Raw genomic sequence first — 13,418 nt, 5'->3', positions numbered from 1 at the left:
GCACATTTTAGATTAAAACAAAAGAGGATTTTGGGTAGAGTGTTTAGCTTGAGTATGTAAGTGTGTAAAGGGCTAAAAGGGAAGTTTTGGACAACAATATGTGGCTGATTGTTGGGGCTGTTTGGAGGTGGATTTGTCCTTTAATTGATCTATTATGGTGTAGGAAAGATTTATCTAAGATAGTTTAAAATTTGGGTAAAAATTGTTGTACTTGTTACAAGTTATGTAACTTGTATTTCATGTTTGAAAATCACTTGTATATATGTATAAAATATTTAATTTATTCTTAACATGGGTAAATAAAGTTTTCGAATTAGTATTATAATTTTTCCAAATTGTTGTGGGTAATTGCTCAACTTTAAATTTTACCTCCAAAGTTTACGTTACTTCTTGCTATTCATAACCACGTTACAAATTAACAAATTTCTAATCATCGTAGAAAATTTTCAAATTACTATCATCAATAATTAAAAAAATTTAGACGTCAAATTCGTAATTAAAATGAGATTAATTTCTTCGACTGTTTCATGACTATTGATCAAACATTTGTTGTAACTTAAAAATAAAGGAGAAAAAAATTGAAATTTATGTGGAAAAAGGGCACCTTGCAAACTTAGGTTTCTTATTCTTATTTGGTCAAATTATAGATAATGAGTCTAGCTATTGTTGTTTGTGATTGTCATGTTCAAGTCTGTTTATTTTTACTTAATTAGTTTTGGAATAAATCCTATGTGTTAGATTTTGTGAACCTTCCTCAATTGTGGTTATTCTCTACTAATAGATTATATTTATAATTAATCTTAATATTGTTATAAAAACTTACAAGTAAAATATTTACTCTGTTTATCCAATTAAAATTGCAATATTTTTTCTCAAAGATTTTTGTATAAATTTTATTGCGATCTTAAAGGGTCAAAGAAATACATATCATCAAGAGAAAAGAAGAATATATAAGTAAATCTTTTCTACCATTCTCAAAGCTAAAGTGAAGAAAAAAATAAAAATATTTACGTAGACAAATATTTAATGAAAAATATGTGTAAACTGATAATGAAAGATACATATAATACCTAAACATCAACTAGAGTTTTTACATATTGGGCTATGAATATAATGCCAAACTGAATTGACAATTTAATACTTCTATTGGGCTATGAATATGCAATATTATATTAGATGGACTAAAATGCAAGAATTATAATTTTGGGCCAAGTTGAACCTTTCCATTTGATGAAAATTTGAAACAAATAAGTATTTTTAACAAAAGAAATAAAAGAATGAGCTTAGCGTAAACTTAATTCTAAAAATAAGCGTCTTTATGTCCAAGCCTATGGTCATGTATGTTTGCAGTTACTAACGGCGAACAAAAATATTGTAAAAATTATTTGTTCCCAGTTATTAACTATGAACAAAAGAGTGACAATGTCATAACGATAGAGAGACAAAAAAATAGAAATTATGTTTGTTCGCGATTAGTACATGGCTTCATTTTTTTTGTCCCATCTAACATTATGACATTGCATTCCTTTTGTTCGCAATTAATAACTGCAAACAAACAATGTTGACTTTTTTTGACTAATTTTTTTATTCGCTGTTAGTAACTGCGAACATACCTGACCTTAGACTCGAATATAAAAACGCTTATTTTTGAAATTAAATTTACCCTTTTTTTTTGTTAAAGTTACTTATTTGTTTCAAATTTTCTCCATTTGATGATGGACAAAGCCTAAGAGATTATTAAACCTAATAAAATTGTTAAACCCAACAAAATTGTTTCAGACTATAATGTAACTAATAAATTTAATAGGCTCTAAATCATTGTACTTGTAAAATTTTGTCCATGTTTCATATATATCTTTTGCGAAGTAGAAAAATTTTGTATAATTAAAAATAAATTATGAAAAATTTACCTAAAATAATTCAATTTTTTACTGATTTCTCTATAGTAATTCCAATTTTTGATTAACTATGAATAATGCTAACTATAAGAAGTGTTTGCTAAGAATGCATCAAAGTAACCCCTTACTTGTACAACAAGTCATTTTGCATAAAAAATAAAAAAGTAAATAAAAAATTAAATTATAAAAAAATTGAAAATCATTAAAAATTAAAAAAGGAATCGAGTAAGTTTATTTTTGATTTTAACTTTTAATTTTTAAAATTATTGATTTTTTATTTTATTTTCCTTTTTTGTGTGGCAATTAACCTGTAGAAATCGATCATTATTTGGGCAACAATATTTTTGGGTAAGTGATCTTAAACTTCGGATTATTTATGATTAATTAAAAGTTGGGATTATTATAGAAAAATCAATAAAAAGTTGGATTATTGTAGGTAAATTTTCCTAAAATTATTATGTAGACAACACGCTCAAGTACTTTGCTCGTTTATCAATCTTTTTCTACTCCAACTATTTTCCACTAATATGAGGTCAAAATACAACTTGTTTTGGGTGCATGACCAATAAATGCATAAATTTGTTTTTACATTATTTAATAGGTATCCAAAGTTTAATACTCCTTGTATACTTTTATGTGGAATATAATTTACTTTTTTTTTTACAAAACGTTACAAGAGGATCAAACATTTTCTATCTTGTTTCTACAACGCTTATTTATCAAAAGAAAAACATTTAATTCAAAGACTTTTTATTTTATTTTACATAAATTTGCAACATGCCCCTTGTAACAAGCGAATTTGAGTTTTGATATACAAGCTTATTTGATTAAAAACTATATTCATATTAAATTTTATATTAAGATTTTAAAGGTCCTATCTATTTCACTATTTATTTCAAATTGAAACCCTTCATCATATCAAAAAGATAAAATTTTTTACTTTAAGAAAATTAATTTAAAATAAAATATATTATAATATTATATTCTAATACTACTTTAAATATAAAAAAATTACAAACAAATCACACGTAACATGTTACTCAAAATCAGGACTGAATAACACCATTTAATATTTAAAACCTTATTTTTAGGGCCCTAAAAGGTCATCTACCCGAAATATGCTAAAAATCGGCCTCAGTAATCATATATTTGAGTAAAGTATTAAATGGAATGATTAAGTTTCATGAATGAGAGGAAGTGCATATCAATGTACACAATTAGTAACGAATTCAATATACTAATACAGAGTAAGTCGAACATTTAAATATATATTATATAAAAACAAGTTAATTGTTATTTTACTCAAAAGTCGGGTCATGACTTAGGTAGTCTCTGGCCAATATTCCCTCCATTTGAATGTGGTGTACTAAATTTAGTGTTACCAAACCTTGTTAGCTCTAGATCAATCCTATCTAAATTTCTTTTTGTTGATTCTGACTTACTTCTCACAAGCATCAATGGCTTGGGGAAATCACCATTTTTTTTATCACCATTACCATAACCATAACCAGCATCCTCTCTTTTTCTATCATCATTCTTTGAATAATAAATATCGTGAATTTCTGCACAACTTTCAAGATCATCGTCACGATTATCACTAATTTCTTCAATGTCTTGATCTTCCCTCGATTTTGATGTCAAATCTCTGTTTTCTTCGTACTCTGTTTTTAATGGTGAACCCCAAAATTGACATGCTAATGACGACGAACGATACGGCGCAGATCTACACCGTGTCAATAATAACGCATTTTTCGGCGGTGTCGCCATTGTTAATGCTCTATCATCTGTTATTTGTGATGGTTGTTGTTCGGAACGTTTTGAGCTAAACTTAAACGAATCAGTACGAACTTTTACAGTTCGGCAATTGAAGAACAAACCCCATTTTTTGAAATTAGGTTTACAGAAACTAAAATTGCAGAAAGAGGGTTTTTCACAACAATAACAAAAGTAATTTGTACAACAATTCTTAGTATTCGGGAGTTTTGTTGAAGATTTGGATTCAAAACGTCTGACACGAACTTGACCAATGCATGTAACTTTAGGGGAAGAAGGTTCTTGAGTAGCTTCAATGGCGGGTGAAGAAGAATTATTAGGTTTTTTCCTTTTTAAAAATAATGAAGTTTTTCTTGTTTTCTTTCTTCTACTTCTGCTTCCTGTATTTGTTCTCAGAAACCTCATCAATGGCGGTGGGAATTTTTCTGTCCTACAAGGACTTGATATGGATTTTGAAGTAGAAAACAATATCTTCATTTTTTTTGGGGTTTTCAGAGTTGTTGATTATTCTATCCTCTTAAGAGTGAAGTGAGATTGAGACTTGAGAGGATGGAGAAAATTGGGGAAGAAATGAATTCTAATTTTAATATACCCTCGTTGTACCTTTTATATTAATATTCTTCTTAATTTTGACACATCAATTAGGTCAATATTTTTAAGTTAAAAGATTTAAATCCACTATATAAATTAAAAATTAAGTATTTATAAGTCATAACTCTTTGATTTTGCTAAAAGAAAATATACTTTACTCTTATTAATTTTTTATGAGTATAAGACTCAAAATAAAAGAAAGAAATAAGTAGATAAACTAAAAAATAAGTTTTTTTGATTTTAGGAGCATCGCTTCACTAGTACTCTTTATGTCCTTAAATTATGTTATTTTTTATTTTAGGTTGTCTTATATATTTTATATTATTTTCTTATTTAAAAATAGATCAATTATTTTCTTTGATTTTCATCTACATATTATAACTTTTTTAAATATTATCAACAACATTCAAATGTCTTTTCATTTATTATTAATATTCATTTTTTAAAAAAAATAAATTTTTTTATAGCTAATTCTAAATTTCGGTGCATATTTTTTTACTTCATCCGTCCCAAATTATTTACAATACTTTTTTTTTTTGAATGAACAATACTTCCCCCGGAGGAAATATGAAGTAGTCACATGTCCTGATATGATTGAATTAAAGAGAAAGAGGAGGATTTTTTAAAAAGTGGTAATAAATAGGAAAAGAATGAATTATATGGGTGAAATTAAAAGAGAGTTGAATTGTATAGTTGGGATTAAAGAAAGTAATAGGCCATTGTCCAAAAATAAAAATGATACAAATTAAGTGGAACGGATCAAAATGAAAAATACTTTAAATTTAATGGGACCGAAGGACTATATGATTAAAGCTGCACGGATGGGTGATTCTGAATTTGAGTGGATTTTGAATGTGAAGGCTGCAGCCTGCAAGGTTCTGTTTGTCTAACAAGACAACATTAAGGTAGGCAGTAGCCTCTTCTCTAAAGTAAACCAATTCCCGGAAGTATTGCGTGTGTCATATCAAATGCACGATTGCACTTAGGATTCGTGTCGGACTAGATCACCATGAGTCCATCACCAGTCATGAGTTTAGAAAGTCGTGCCACGGCAAGTCGGGTTGTGTTGTATACTTGTATCGTGGAGTATCAGCCTCCGTCAAATAATAGCTTGTGATACGATACAAGCTCAAATGCCGTGCGGTGATGCAAGCCCTATGCGATTATGTCACAATAAAAATTTCTTTGTAATATTTCCCTAGTTATAGACAGGCTCAGCCAACTATACCAGCAGGAAGTGTCCTTCCTGACTATTTTTAAGCTCTAGGCGAAATATTTTAAAAGGCCTTTGTATAAGTAAAGTTTTGGTTCTTTTTTTCCTTTTCTTTATCACATTAATGTCAAATGAATATACAAATTTAAGATCATATAATGATAAGGTACTTATGCACAAACTAAATTTTAATAATAAGGATTAACTTAATTTAGACCCCCTTATAAGTTGGGCTTTAGGCGGTTGCACCTCAAAACTACCCTCAGGAACGGCCTTATCGGCTGGCCACATGTTATAGCGGTGATTGTGGCATGCAATCATGTCGTGTTAGACTATGGACAATTCATACCCATGCTAGCCCGTGTCCATGTCCATGCGCATTGTTAGTCATTTTTTTTTAAAAAAAAACTAATTTTTTTTAGTAATATTTATATTTAAGTGATATTTCCTTCAATTCACTAGTAATGTCTCATTTGCTTTTTGAACACTATTCACTTCTTACTCTTAATTTGTATTTTATTATTATAGAATCTTGTTTGACTCTTCTCAATGCAAGGAGTATTCATATCAACTTTTCATAATTTTTAATTATGCACAATTAAAGATATTAAGGATTAAATAAATACATTGGATAAAATGCATAAAGTAAATAGGACATTAGTAGTGAATTAAAGAGAGTATTTTTTTTACTAATAAATAACCTGATGGCATTAAGTGGCTTTTATAAGTTTGAGAAAGTTAAATATACAGTATCTTATCTTTATTATGTATCAGTTAGTGATAATAAAAAATGCATATGATTTAATGAGCTCTTTTATTATAATCATAATTTATTATAATCCAAAAACGAACAACTACAAATTTTTAGTCTGATTATGAGACATAAAATTTCCCGATCCTTAAATTTCGCCACCCTTTTCATTTTATCGCCACCCCCTCCAAATGAAATTACGAATTTGCCCCTGATTTTTAAAAAATTACAATTTTACCACTCATTTCAAATTTCTTATTTATAATAATAATAATAATAATAATAATAATAATAAACTTTTTATATTCTTAAAAAAAATATAAATAAAATTAATAATAATAACAGTAATAATAATAATAATAATAATAATAATAATAATAATAATAATAACGATAATAAAATTAAAATTAATAATTAAAAAAAAAAATTGAGTCGCCCAGAATTGGGCGCCTGAACCATGGTTCAGCCGCCCAGAACCGGGCGACTGGACCCCGGTTCAGGCGCCCAATTTTGGGCGACTCAATTTTTTTTTTTTTTTTTTTTTTTGCTTTTTGGAAAATAATAATAATAATACTAATACTAATAATAATAACTTATAGATTAATGTGGCCTATTAGCTCAGTTGGTTAGAGCGTTGTATTAATAATATAAAGGTCATCGGTTCGAGACCTGTACAAGTCATTATTTTATAAAATTAATAATTATTAAATAATGACTTGTACAGGTCTCGAACCTGTGACCTTTATGTTATTAGTACAACGCTTTAACCAACTGAGCTAATAGGCCACATTAATCTACAAGTTATTATTATTAGTATTAGTATTATTATTTTCCAAAAAGCAAAAAAAAAAAAAAAAAAAAATTGAGTCGCCCAAAATTGGGCGCCTGAACCGGGGTCCAGTCGCCCGGTTCTGGGCGGCTGAACCATGGTTCAGGCGCCCAATTTTGGGCGACTCAATTTTTTTTTTTTTAATTATTAATTTTAATTTTATTATTATTATTATTATTATTATTATTATTATTATTATTATTACTACTACTACTATTATTATTATTAATTTTATTTATATTTTTTTTAAGAATATAAAAAGTTAATTATTATCATTATTATTATTATTATTATTATAAATAAGAAATTTGTAAGAAGTGGCAATTTTGTAATTTTTTAAACTTTAGGGGCAAATACGTAATTTCGTGGGAGGGGGTGACGATAAAGTGAAAAGGGTGGCGAAATTTAGTAACTCCTAAAATTTTACTTATGCAATGCCTAATTTTTGCCGGGAAGTAAAAGTACCTGCAAAGGCCAGAGTTTGATGAAAACTTTCAGATTTAGAAAGCTAAAAAGTCATGCATGGATTGTCCTGTGTCCTTCACTGAATTTATGCAACACGAAAAGGCATATCCTTTTAAGATCCCTGGACCCGCTTTACTTGGTTCACCTCTTCTATTCATCTCAATGGTCCTACCTCATCGAGAAACGAAAATTTAGAAATGAGTCTGTCTATGTTGTGATCTAGGATATTTGATAATTTGAATACTTTTATCTATTAAAATTGAGTTGTGTAATGTCTTCATCAACCTTGCCATTACTCCGCATTATTAACCCCAAATATTTAAATTTAGTCGTTTGCACAACAATATTTTCTCATAAGTCACTTAAAGTTCTCCCACTTGCTCTTCCTTACTAAAAAATTTAAAATATTCTCTTTTATAACAGCTTATTTGCAGACCTTTTCCTTGTAGGGTTAACCTCCAATTCTCGAGCCTTGCTTTGACTTTTTGACTAGTTTCCACTACGAGCAATATATAATCAAGCGAAAAGCAGAAAAAACTTTAACAAATAGATTTTGACAATTCATCAAGTATGTTGCTATTTTTCTCATCAACATGCTTTTTAATCTTTTTTCACCTTTAACTTCGACGATCTAAAGTTGGTATTATTTATTTATTTACAATTTTTTGGGGGAAAAGGTTAAGTTTTTTCAAGGAAAAAACAAATTTCCATTAAAACCAAATACCCCAAAAAAAAACATAGATCAAGCAAATAATGGGACTAAACCAAAATCACTATCCTCTTAATCCTTTGAATTTACCTAATCTCCATGGGAGAGCTTTTCACAACTAAGAACTTATATCAGGAAGTAATAATACATGATCTAAGCTACTTCATTTACACAAGTTTTTGACATCAGTTCAGGAAAAAAAAAATTAAAAGCAATCTAGAACAACACTTGGACAAACCTGAAGAGTTCTAAGGTGCCAAAATCTGGTGCATGATACAACCATTAGAAAGATGCCAAAATCCGAGCTTGCAGCGTCTTACAACAATAACCATTATATGTTATGACTTTTTGATCTAGCTATCATCGAACGCTCTAAGGTGCATTGCTCTTTTCTTACCGAGCACAGGAGAATCAGAAAATCTCGTGTTTTCATGATCAAGTTCCCCCCTCTGATCATCTCCTATGAGTTCTGTTTCTTCATCTAACAGAAAACCAAGCACATTAAAAGGCACATCATCTATAAGCAATAAACTAATGTCACAGTCATTGACCTAGCATCGTGTTTGTCAAACTACAACAACATGCCATTTTCACGTACGTGAAGTTTGGGTGATCGGATGTGCGCAATCTTACCCTTATTAATGATAACAAAGAGGTTGTTTTCAATTGACCCTTGAAAACAAACATCATCTCCAAATTCACTTAAATAAGAAGTGCACGTGCTTTGATGAGTCATTTTGATATAAACCAGTCCGAAACCAGATAACTATATATGTTTGACAGTATGTACACGTTTATCATGCTGGAACTCAAAAGTCTTGAGTTTTTGAGTAATAGTCTTCTACCAAAACAGACATGTATGCAGTTCACATGAACTGTTGCTCCCGGAGTAGCCAAATAGGGCTCCTTACTTCTATTCATGCTTTCCTAAAATCGTTTTCTTTGTAACGAGACTAATGACATCGAAATATATAGTTGTGTTACCATGAAGCATATGTCAAAATTCCTAAAGTTTGCAACATAATTTGTCAGTTAATTCGCTTTTGGAATTCGCGATTCACTCAAAATGACTCTAAAATAGCCCAAAACCGACCATAATTCGCTTATTTTGATTTGCGATTCGCAAGGAAATTGGTGAATCATGTGACAGTGAATAGGACTAGCAGTTTTTCTTATACTCATGATGTTCACTCAGCTCAGCAAACATGATAAAAGTGCACTGTTTTGAAACTTCTTAGTCAACGGAAAGTAGTTCGAAGTCATTGAGGTGAGGTTTGGAAGAGTACCTGACACAGTAGAGAGTGAACACTCAGACAAACGCTTGACACAATCTTTCAGTGCCTGAAGCTCAGCCTCTTTCTCTTGAAGTTTGAGGTAAGCCCAATTTAGTTCAGACTCGAGCTCACAAATATGGCTTTCCTGCTGTTCTATGAGCAAGCTTGACAGCTTGTTTTTGAGTTCTTCTGGGTGTACGCCATCAGATTGATAAGATCTCGAAAGTGGGTTTAGTACCGTATGTCGTTCCATCTGCCACAAGCATTAGAGCATCAGCACAAGATTCCGATGTTTAGATATTGTGTACAATATCTTCAAAATTCATCCAAGACATTATTGACTATGTCGGGATTCAATGTAAACAGCATCAGCTTGTAACGAATTCAATTTTGGTTTTTTGGGGAACTAATGTAACACCCGAATTTCCTCCCGTCCTTTACGGTTTTGGTTTCGTTTCGTCAAGGGGTCGGAAATTCTGGGGTGTTACAACTAATTTATGTTAGGTGCCTTCTATGACTATCGATGAAGCACTCCGCAATGGCAATGAAAAGAATGAAACTTCAGTAGACTAATATGGAGACATAGAGTACAGGATACCAAACAAGACAAATGCAACAACAACACGATTTATGGTCAATGTTGGACTATTCCTGGACTATTTTTGAGCGAATTGCTAATTCAAAAAGCGAATTAGCAGGCGAATTATGTTAAGCTAAACAAATCCAAAAGGCGAATCATGGTCAGTTTTAGGCTATTTTCGAACCATTTTGAGCAAATGACAAATCCAAGAGGCGAACTAAATAGCAAATTATGTTTCACTGTCAGCAGGGATATAATTCGAAAACGAGTTTTGCCCAATTGAATTTCCCATTCAATCTTTTCGACTAATAGATATCATCAGAAGTGAATCACATACCTGCAAAGAACACTATATGTTTTATGACACATAAAACTTTATGAGCAATTTGCAAAATTCACACCTGGGCTAAATTATTCAAATTCATTATGGGCTGGGAGGCTTCAGTGGTACTCCAAGGAAGCTTCTGCAGTTCAGATTCAAGTTCTGCCTCCAACTGATCCATTTCTGTACCTTCTCGCTGTTGTTCTTCAGTAAGGACACTGCTGGCGTAATCACTGTCAGACAAATGACTCGTAACTTTCATTTCAATTGGGTATTTTCTCACCGAACATTCGTCCATAGGTACTTGCTCTGCCACCGGCTTTTGCACAGTATTAATTGCATTTGTAGTGCCATCAGAGCTCAAGATCTGATCACAGGCCGTTGATTTCTGCTTGTTGAGCTCAGATTGTAATTTATGTACTGCTTCTGCAGTTTCATGAATAGTGCTGCTAAGCTTATTTATTTCTGCTTTTCCAGCTGACATCATGTAATACATTCCCAGACCAAGTCCCCAACCAAAAGATGAGCAATCTGAAAAACCAACTGCATGAATAAGGAACATAGGAGACAATATAAATAAAACACCAAAGATCAACATAGGAAGCTATTTTTGAGTACAGGTAGGCCGAGGGGAGTGGAGAGCTAGGGGAGGGGCAGGGAGAATCGAACCCATTATCTTACCGGAGAAACGTGTTACATGTCCCAACTGAGACAAGATCCGATTCTCAACATAGAAAACTTTAAATATGATTCATTCATGTTTAATTGAATATAATAGTATTGCATAATGTACTCCTTCAATCCTAAACTCCATCAAATAAAACATGTATTGTTACATAAAGACATATGAGAACTCCTCAAATTTGTGTTAATGATTATTGTGGAATTGGACTCACAAAGCAACGAAAAGATAGAGATGAGGAAGAGGAAACAAAGCCTACACACACAATTAAAAATCCAATCAAAACGCAAACACAAGTGTTTTTATCTCCCCGAATCGAATGATTTATATTACTCAATGATAATTCAACAATGAGATAAAAGTATTCACTCACAAATACTCTTTAAGTGTTTGGGTGCACTCCAATGGAGTTTCCTTACAATACAAGCTCCCTCTAGTCTCTATGGTTCAACAACCAATATGAGGATGCTTGTGCAGTTGTTGTATACTTTCCCTTGCTCTTCTTCCGACCTTGGGAACCTCCTTTATATGCCCAATAGCCAAATCTTGGTACTAAAATCCCAATCACTTGAAGGCCCGTTTGGTTATTAATATTAAATGGTGGTAATGGGAATGATTTATAGTGTACAATTTCATCAAAAGTTTCATTTCATTCCCATGGTGATGAAACTTTAACCACAAAAAAGTTTTTTTTACAAATTTCCATTACCACCTAATACCACCTCTCCCAATAGTAATGCACTAGAATGAATTTCATGACGTAAAAGAGATGGTTGAAGTTGAACAAGCATGGCCATCAAGTCAAGAGATTTTTCAACCAAAATTATACTAATTTCCGCTCTCATTACAACCATTTAACACCACCTACCAAACGGACCTTGAGGGTACTGAATGTCAAGGCTAAAGATCCCATTTAAATTTACAATACATGAAAAATAACCAATCTAAAAATTCAAAAGTCATGAGCAACACAAACAAGTAAACAACCAAAAGTTTCTTGTAAACCCATGTCCAAAACTCAGTTCACAAATATATATACCTACATAAGTCATTCAACAAATAGCCTTCCAATAAATTTCAATGATGTTCTATTCAGCAAAAATTCAAATCATGAAATGAACATTTTTTGGGACAACATAAAGCTACAATTATACAAAAAGTTCTCACCTTTGGAGAGAGATGAATCATGCTTTTTACTTGAATTCCTACTAGTTTTTCTCCTTTTCAAACAAATCATCACCCTTTTCCCACTATTCTTCCTCTGATACACACTTCCATTCTCAAAACAACCCACCTTTTTCTTTGATCTAAAAATTTTCTTGCCAGAATTACACATTTTTCTTGAATTAGAACAATACCCAGATGTTGTACCAGACCCAGAACTTGAAAACCAAAAAACCCCATCTTTTTTTTCTTCTTCTACTTCATTAATGGTGCTTATACTAGCATTCCCAGACTCATCATGACTCAAAATTGAAAAACTTGAGTTTTTTTCGGGAAATGGCTTTATGGGTGAAAACTGGTTTGTTGGGAAATTATTAAAAATTTGCTCTTGGTTGATTCCTAAATTGGGTTCTGTTTGGATTGAATTTGAAGTATTGGAATTGGGATTTTGAGAGAAGATACGCTTAGCAATGAGACCAGATCCTGCAACTGCAGCTGCTACTGCAACCTGCCACATTTTTGTAATTTAAATGAGGAAATTTGGTGTAAAAATGGAGGATAAAGACCATGAATTCATAATCATAAAATTCGAAACAAATCCAATTTCATTAATATTGTGAGCAAATTGGGGGAGTTTGGTGGGGTGGAATTAATTAATGAGTGTATAATTTCTTTAGGTTTGGTTTCTTAATCACGTGCTTCCCGCTCTACTTACCGTTCTGATGATGATTCGTATTCAAATGTTTTTGCATACAAAAAAATACAAATAGAAGGGACCTTTTGATCGGAGTATAATTTATTTATTTTATTTTTTTTGGAAACTGGAGTATAATATTTTACTTTATTATTATTATGAATAGTAAAATAGGTGGATGGGTACCGTTTGCCTTTTCTATGCTTATATTTACTTAAATATCCTCTTTTAAGAGACCGTTTTATATAAAGACGCCTCTCAAGAAGCCTAGCCCACATCTGATAATTTATTTAAAAAAAACTGCTACTTCAGCAAAGTAAAGCACATGTAATGTGTTTGGGAATTGAAAACGTCTAATTATTAACTACTTCTTCCAAAGCAATATACAATCTGGATTATGGATACATCAGTTTTTTCATCTCCCTTTTACAACCTTCAACTGTATCCTCCTCTTGATGCTTGAATTCGATTGT

The 13,418-nt window shown here is 31.3% G+C and overlaps 2 protein-coding genes across 5 annotated transcripts; both read right to left on the bottom strand.

The window, feature by feature from the left end:
* Positions 1 to 2,456: 2,456 nt before the first annotated feature.
* Positions 2,457 to 4,268, bottom strand: LOC130812860 (uncharacterized). The gene has a single exon (XM_057678482.1). The coding sequence runs from the start codon at positions 4,146 to 4,148 to the stop codon at positions 3,213 to 3,215; it is 936 nt and encodes a 311-aa protein (XP_057534465.1). The 5' UTR covers positions 4,149 to 4,268; the 3' UTR covers positions 2,457 to 3,212.
* Positions 4,269 to 7,355: 3,087 nt separating this feature from the next.
* Positions 7,356 to 12,993, bottom strand: LOC130813709 (uncharacterized). 4 transcript variants are annotated; one of them, XR_009042226.1, is made up of 5 exons: positions 12,255 to 12,993; positions 10,485 to 10,948; positions 9,516 to 9,756; positions 8,468 to 8,710; positions 7,356 to 7,688 (listed from the first exon to the last, which is right to left on the bottom strand). XR_009042226.1 is itself a non-coding variant. In XM_057679555.1 (4 exons), the coding sequence occupies exons 1-4, from the start codon at positions 12,766 to 12,768 to the stop codon at positions 8,583 to 8,585; spliced, it is 1,347 nt and encodes a 448-aa protein (XP_057535538.1). In that variant the 5' UTR covers positions 12,769 to 12,993; the 3' UTR covers positions 7,725 to 8,582. The 4 variants fall into 4 exon arrangements, 2 of the variants coding, with proteins under 2 accessions (XP_057535538.1, XP_057535539.1); XR_009042227.1 differs by having other exon boundaries at positions 10,485 to 10,936; XM_057679555.1 differs by lacking the exon at positions 7,356 to 7,688 and having other exon boundaries at positions 7,725 to 8,710.
* Between the last annotated feature and the right edge of the window lie 425 nt (positions 12,994 to 13,418).

This window comes from Amaranthus tricolor, chromosome 5, assembly GCF_026212465.1.
Source record: "Amaranthus tricolor cultivar Red isolate AtriRed21 chromosome 5, ASM2621246v1, whole genome shotgun sequence".
NCBI lineage: Eukaryota > Viridiplantae > Streptophyta > Magnoliopsida > Caryophyllales > Amaranthaceae > Amaranthus > Amaranthus tricolor.
This window is presented reverse-complemented; position numbering and strand designations above follow the sequence as displayed.

What these genes read in the sequence shown, in the direction of transcription:
- LOC130812860 (XM_057678482.1), bottom strand. Translation starts at nt 4,148, where the DNA reads ATGAAGATATTGTTTTCTACTTCAAAATCCATATCAAGTCCTTGTAGG.
- LOC130813709 (XM_057679555.1), bottom strand. Translation starts at nt 12,768, where the DNA reads ATGTGGCAGGTTGCAGTAGCAGCTGCAGTTGCAGGATCTGGTCTCATT. An exon ending in TGATTCATCTCTCTCCAAAG is followed by an intron (nt 10,949 to 12,254) that starts GTGAGAACTTTT and finishes TTATTCATGCAG; the next exon opens with TTGGTTTTTCAGATTGCTCA. An exon ending in TTCACTCTCTACTGTGTCAG is followed by an intron (nt 8,711 to 9,515) that starts GTACTCTTCCAA and finishes GTTTTCTGTTAG; the next exon opens with ATGAAGAAACAGAACTCATA.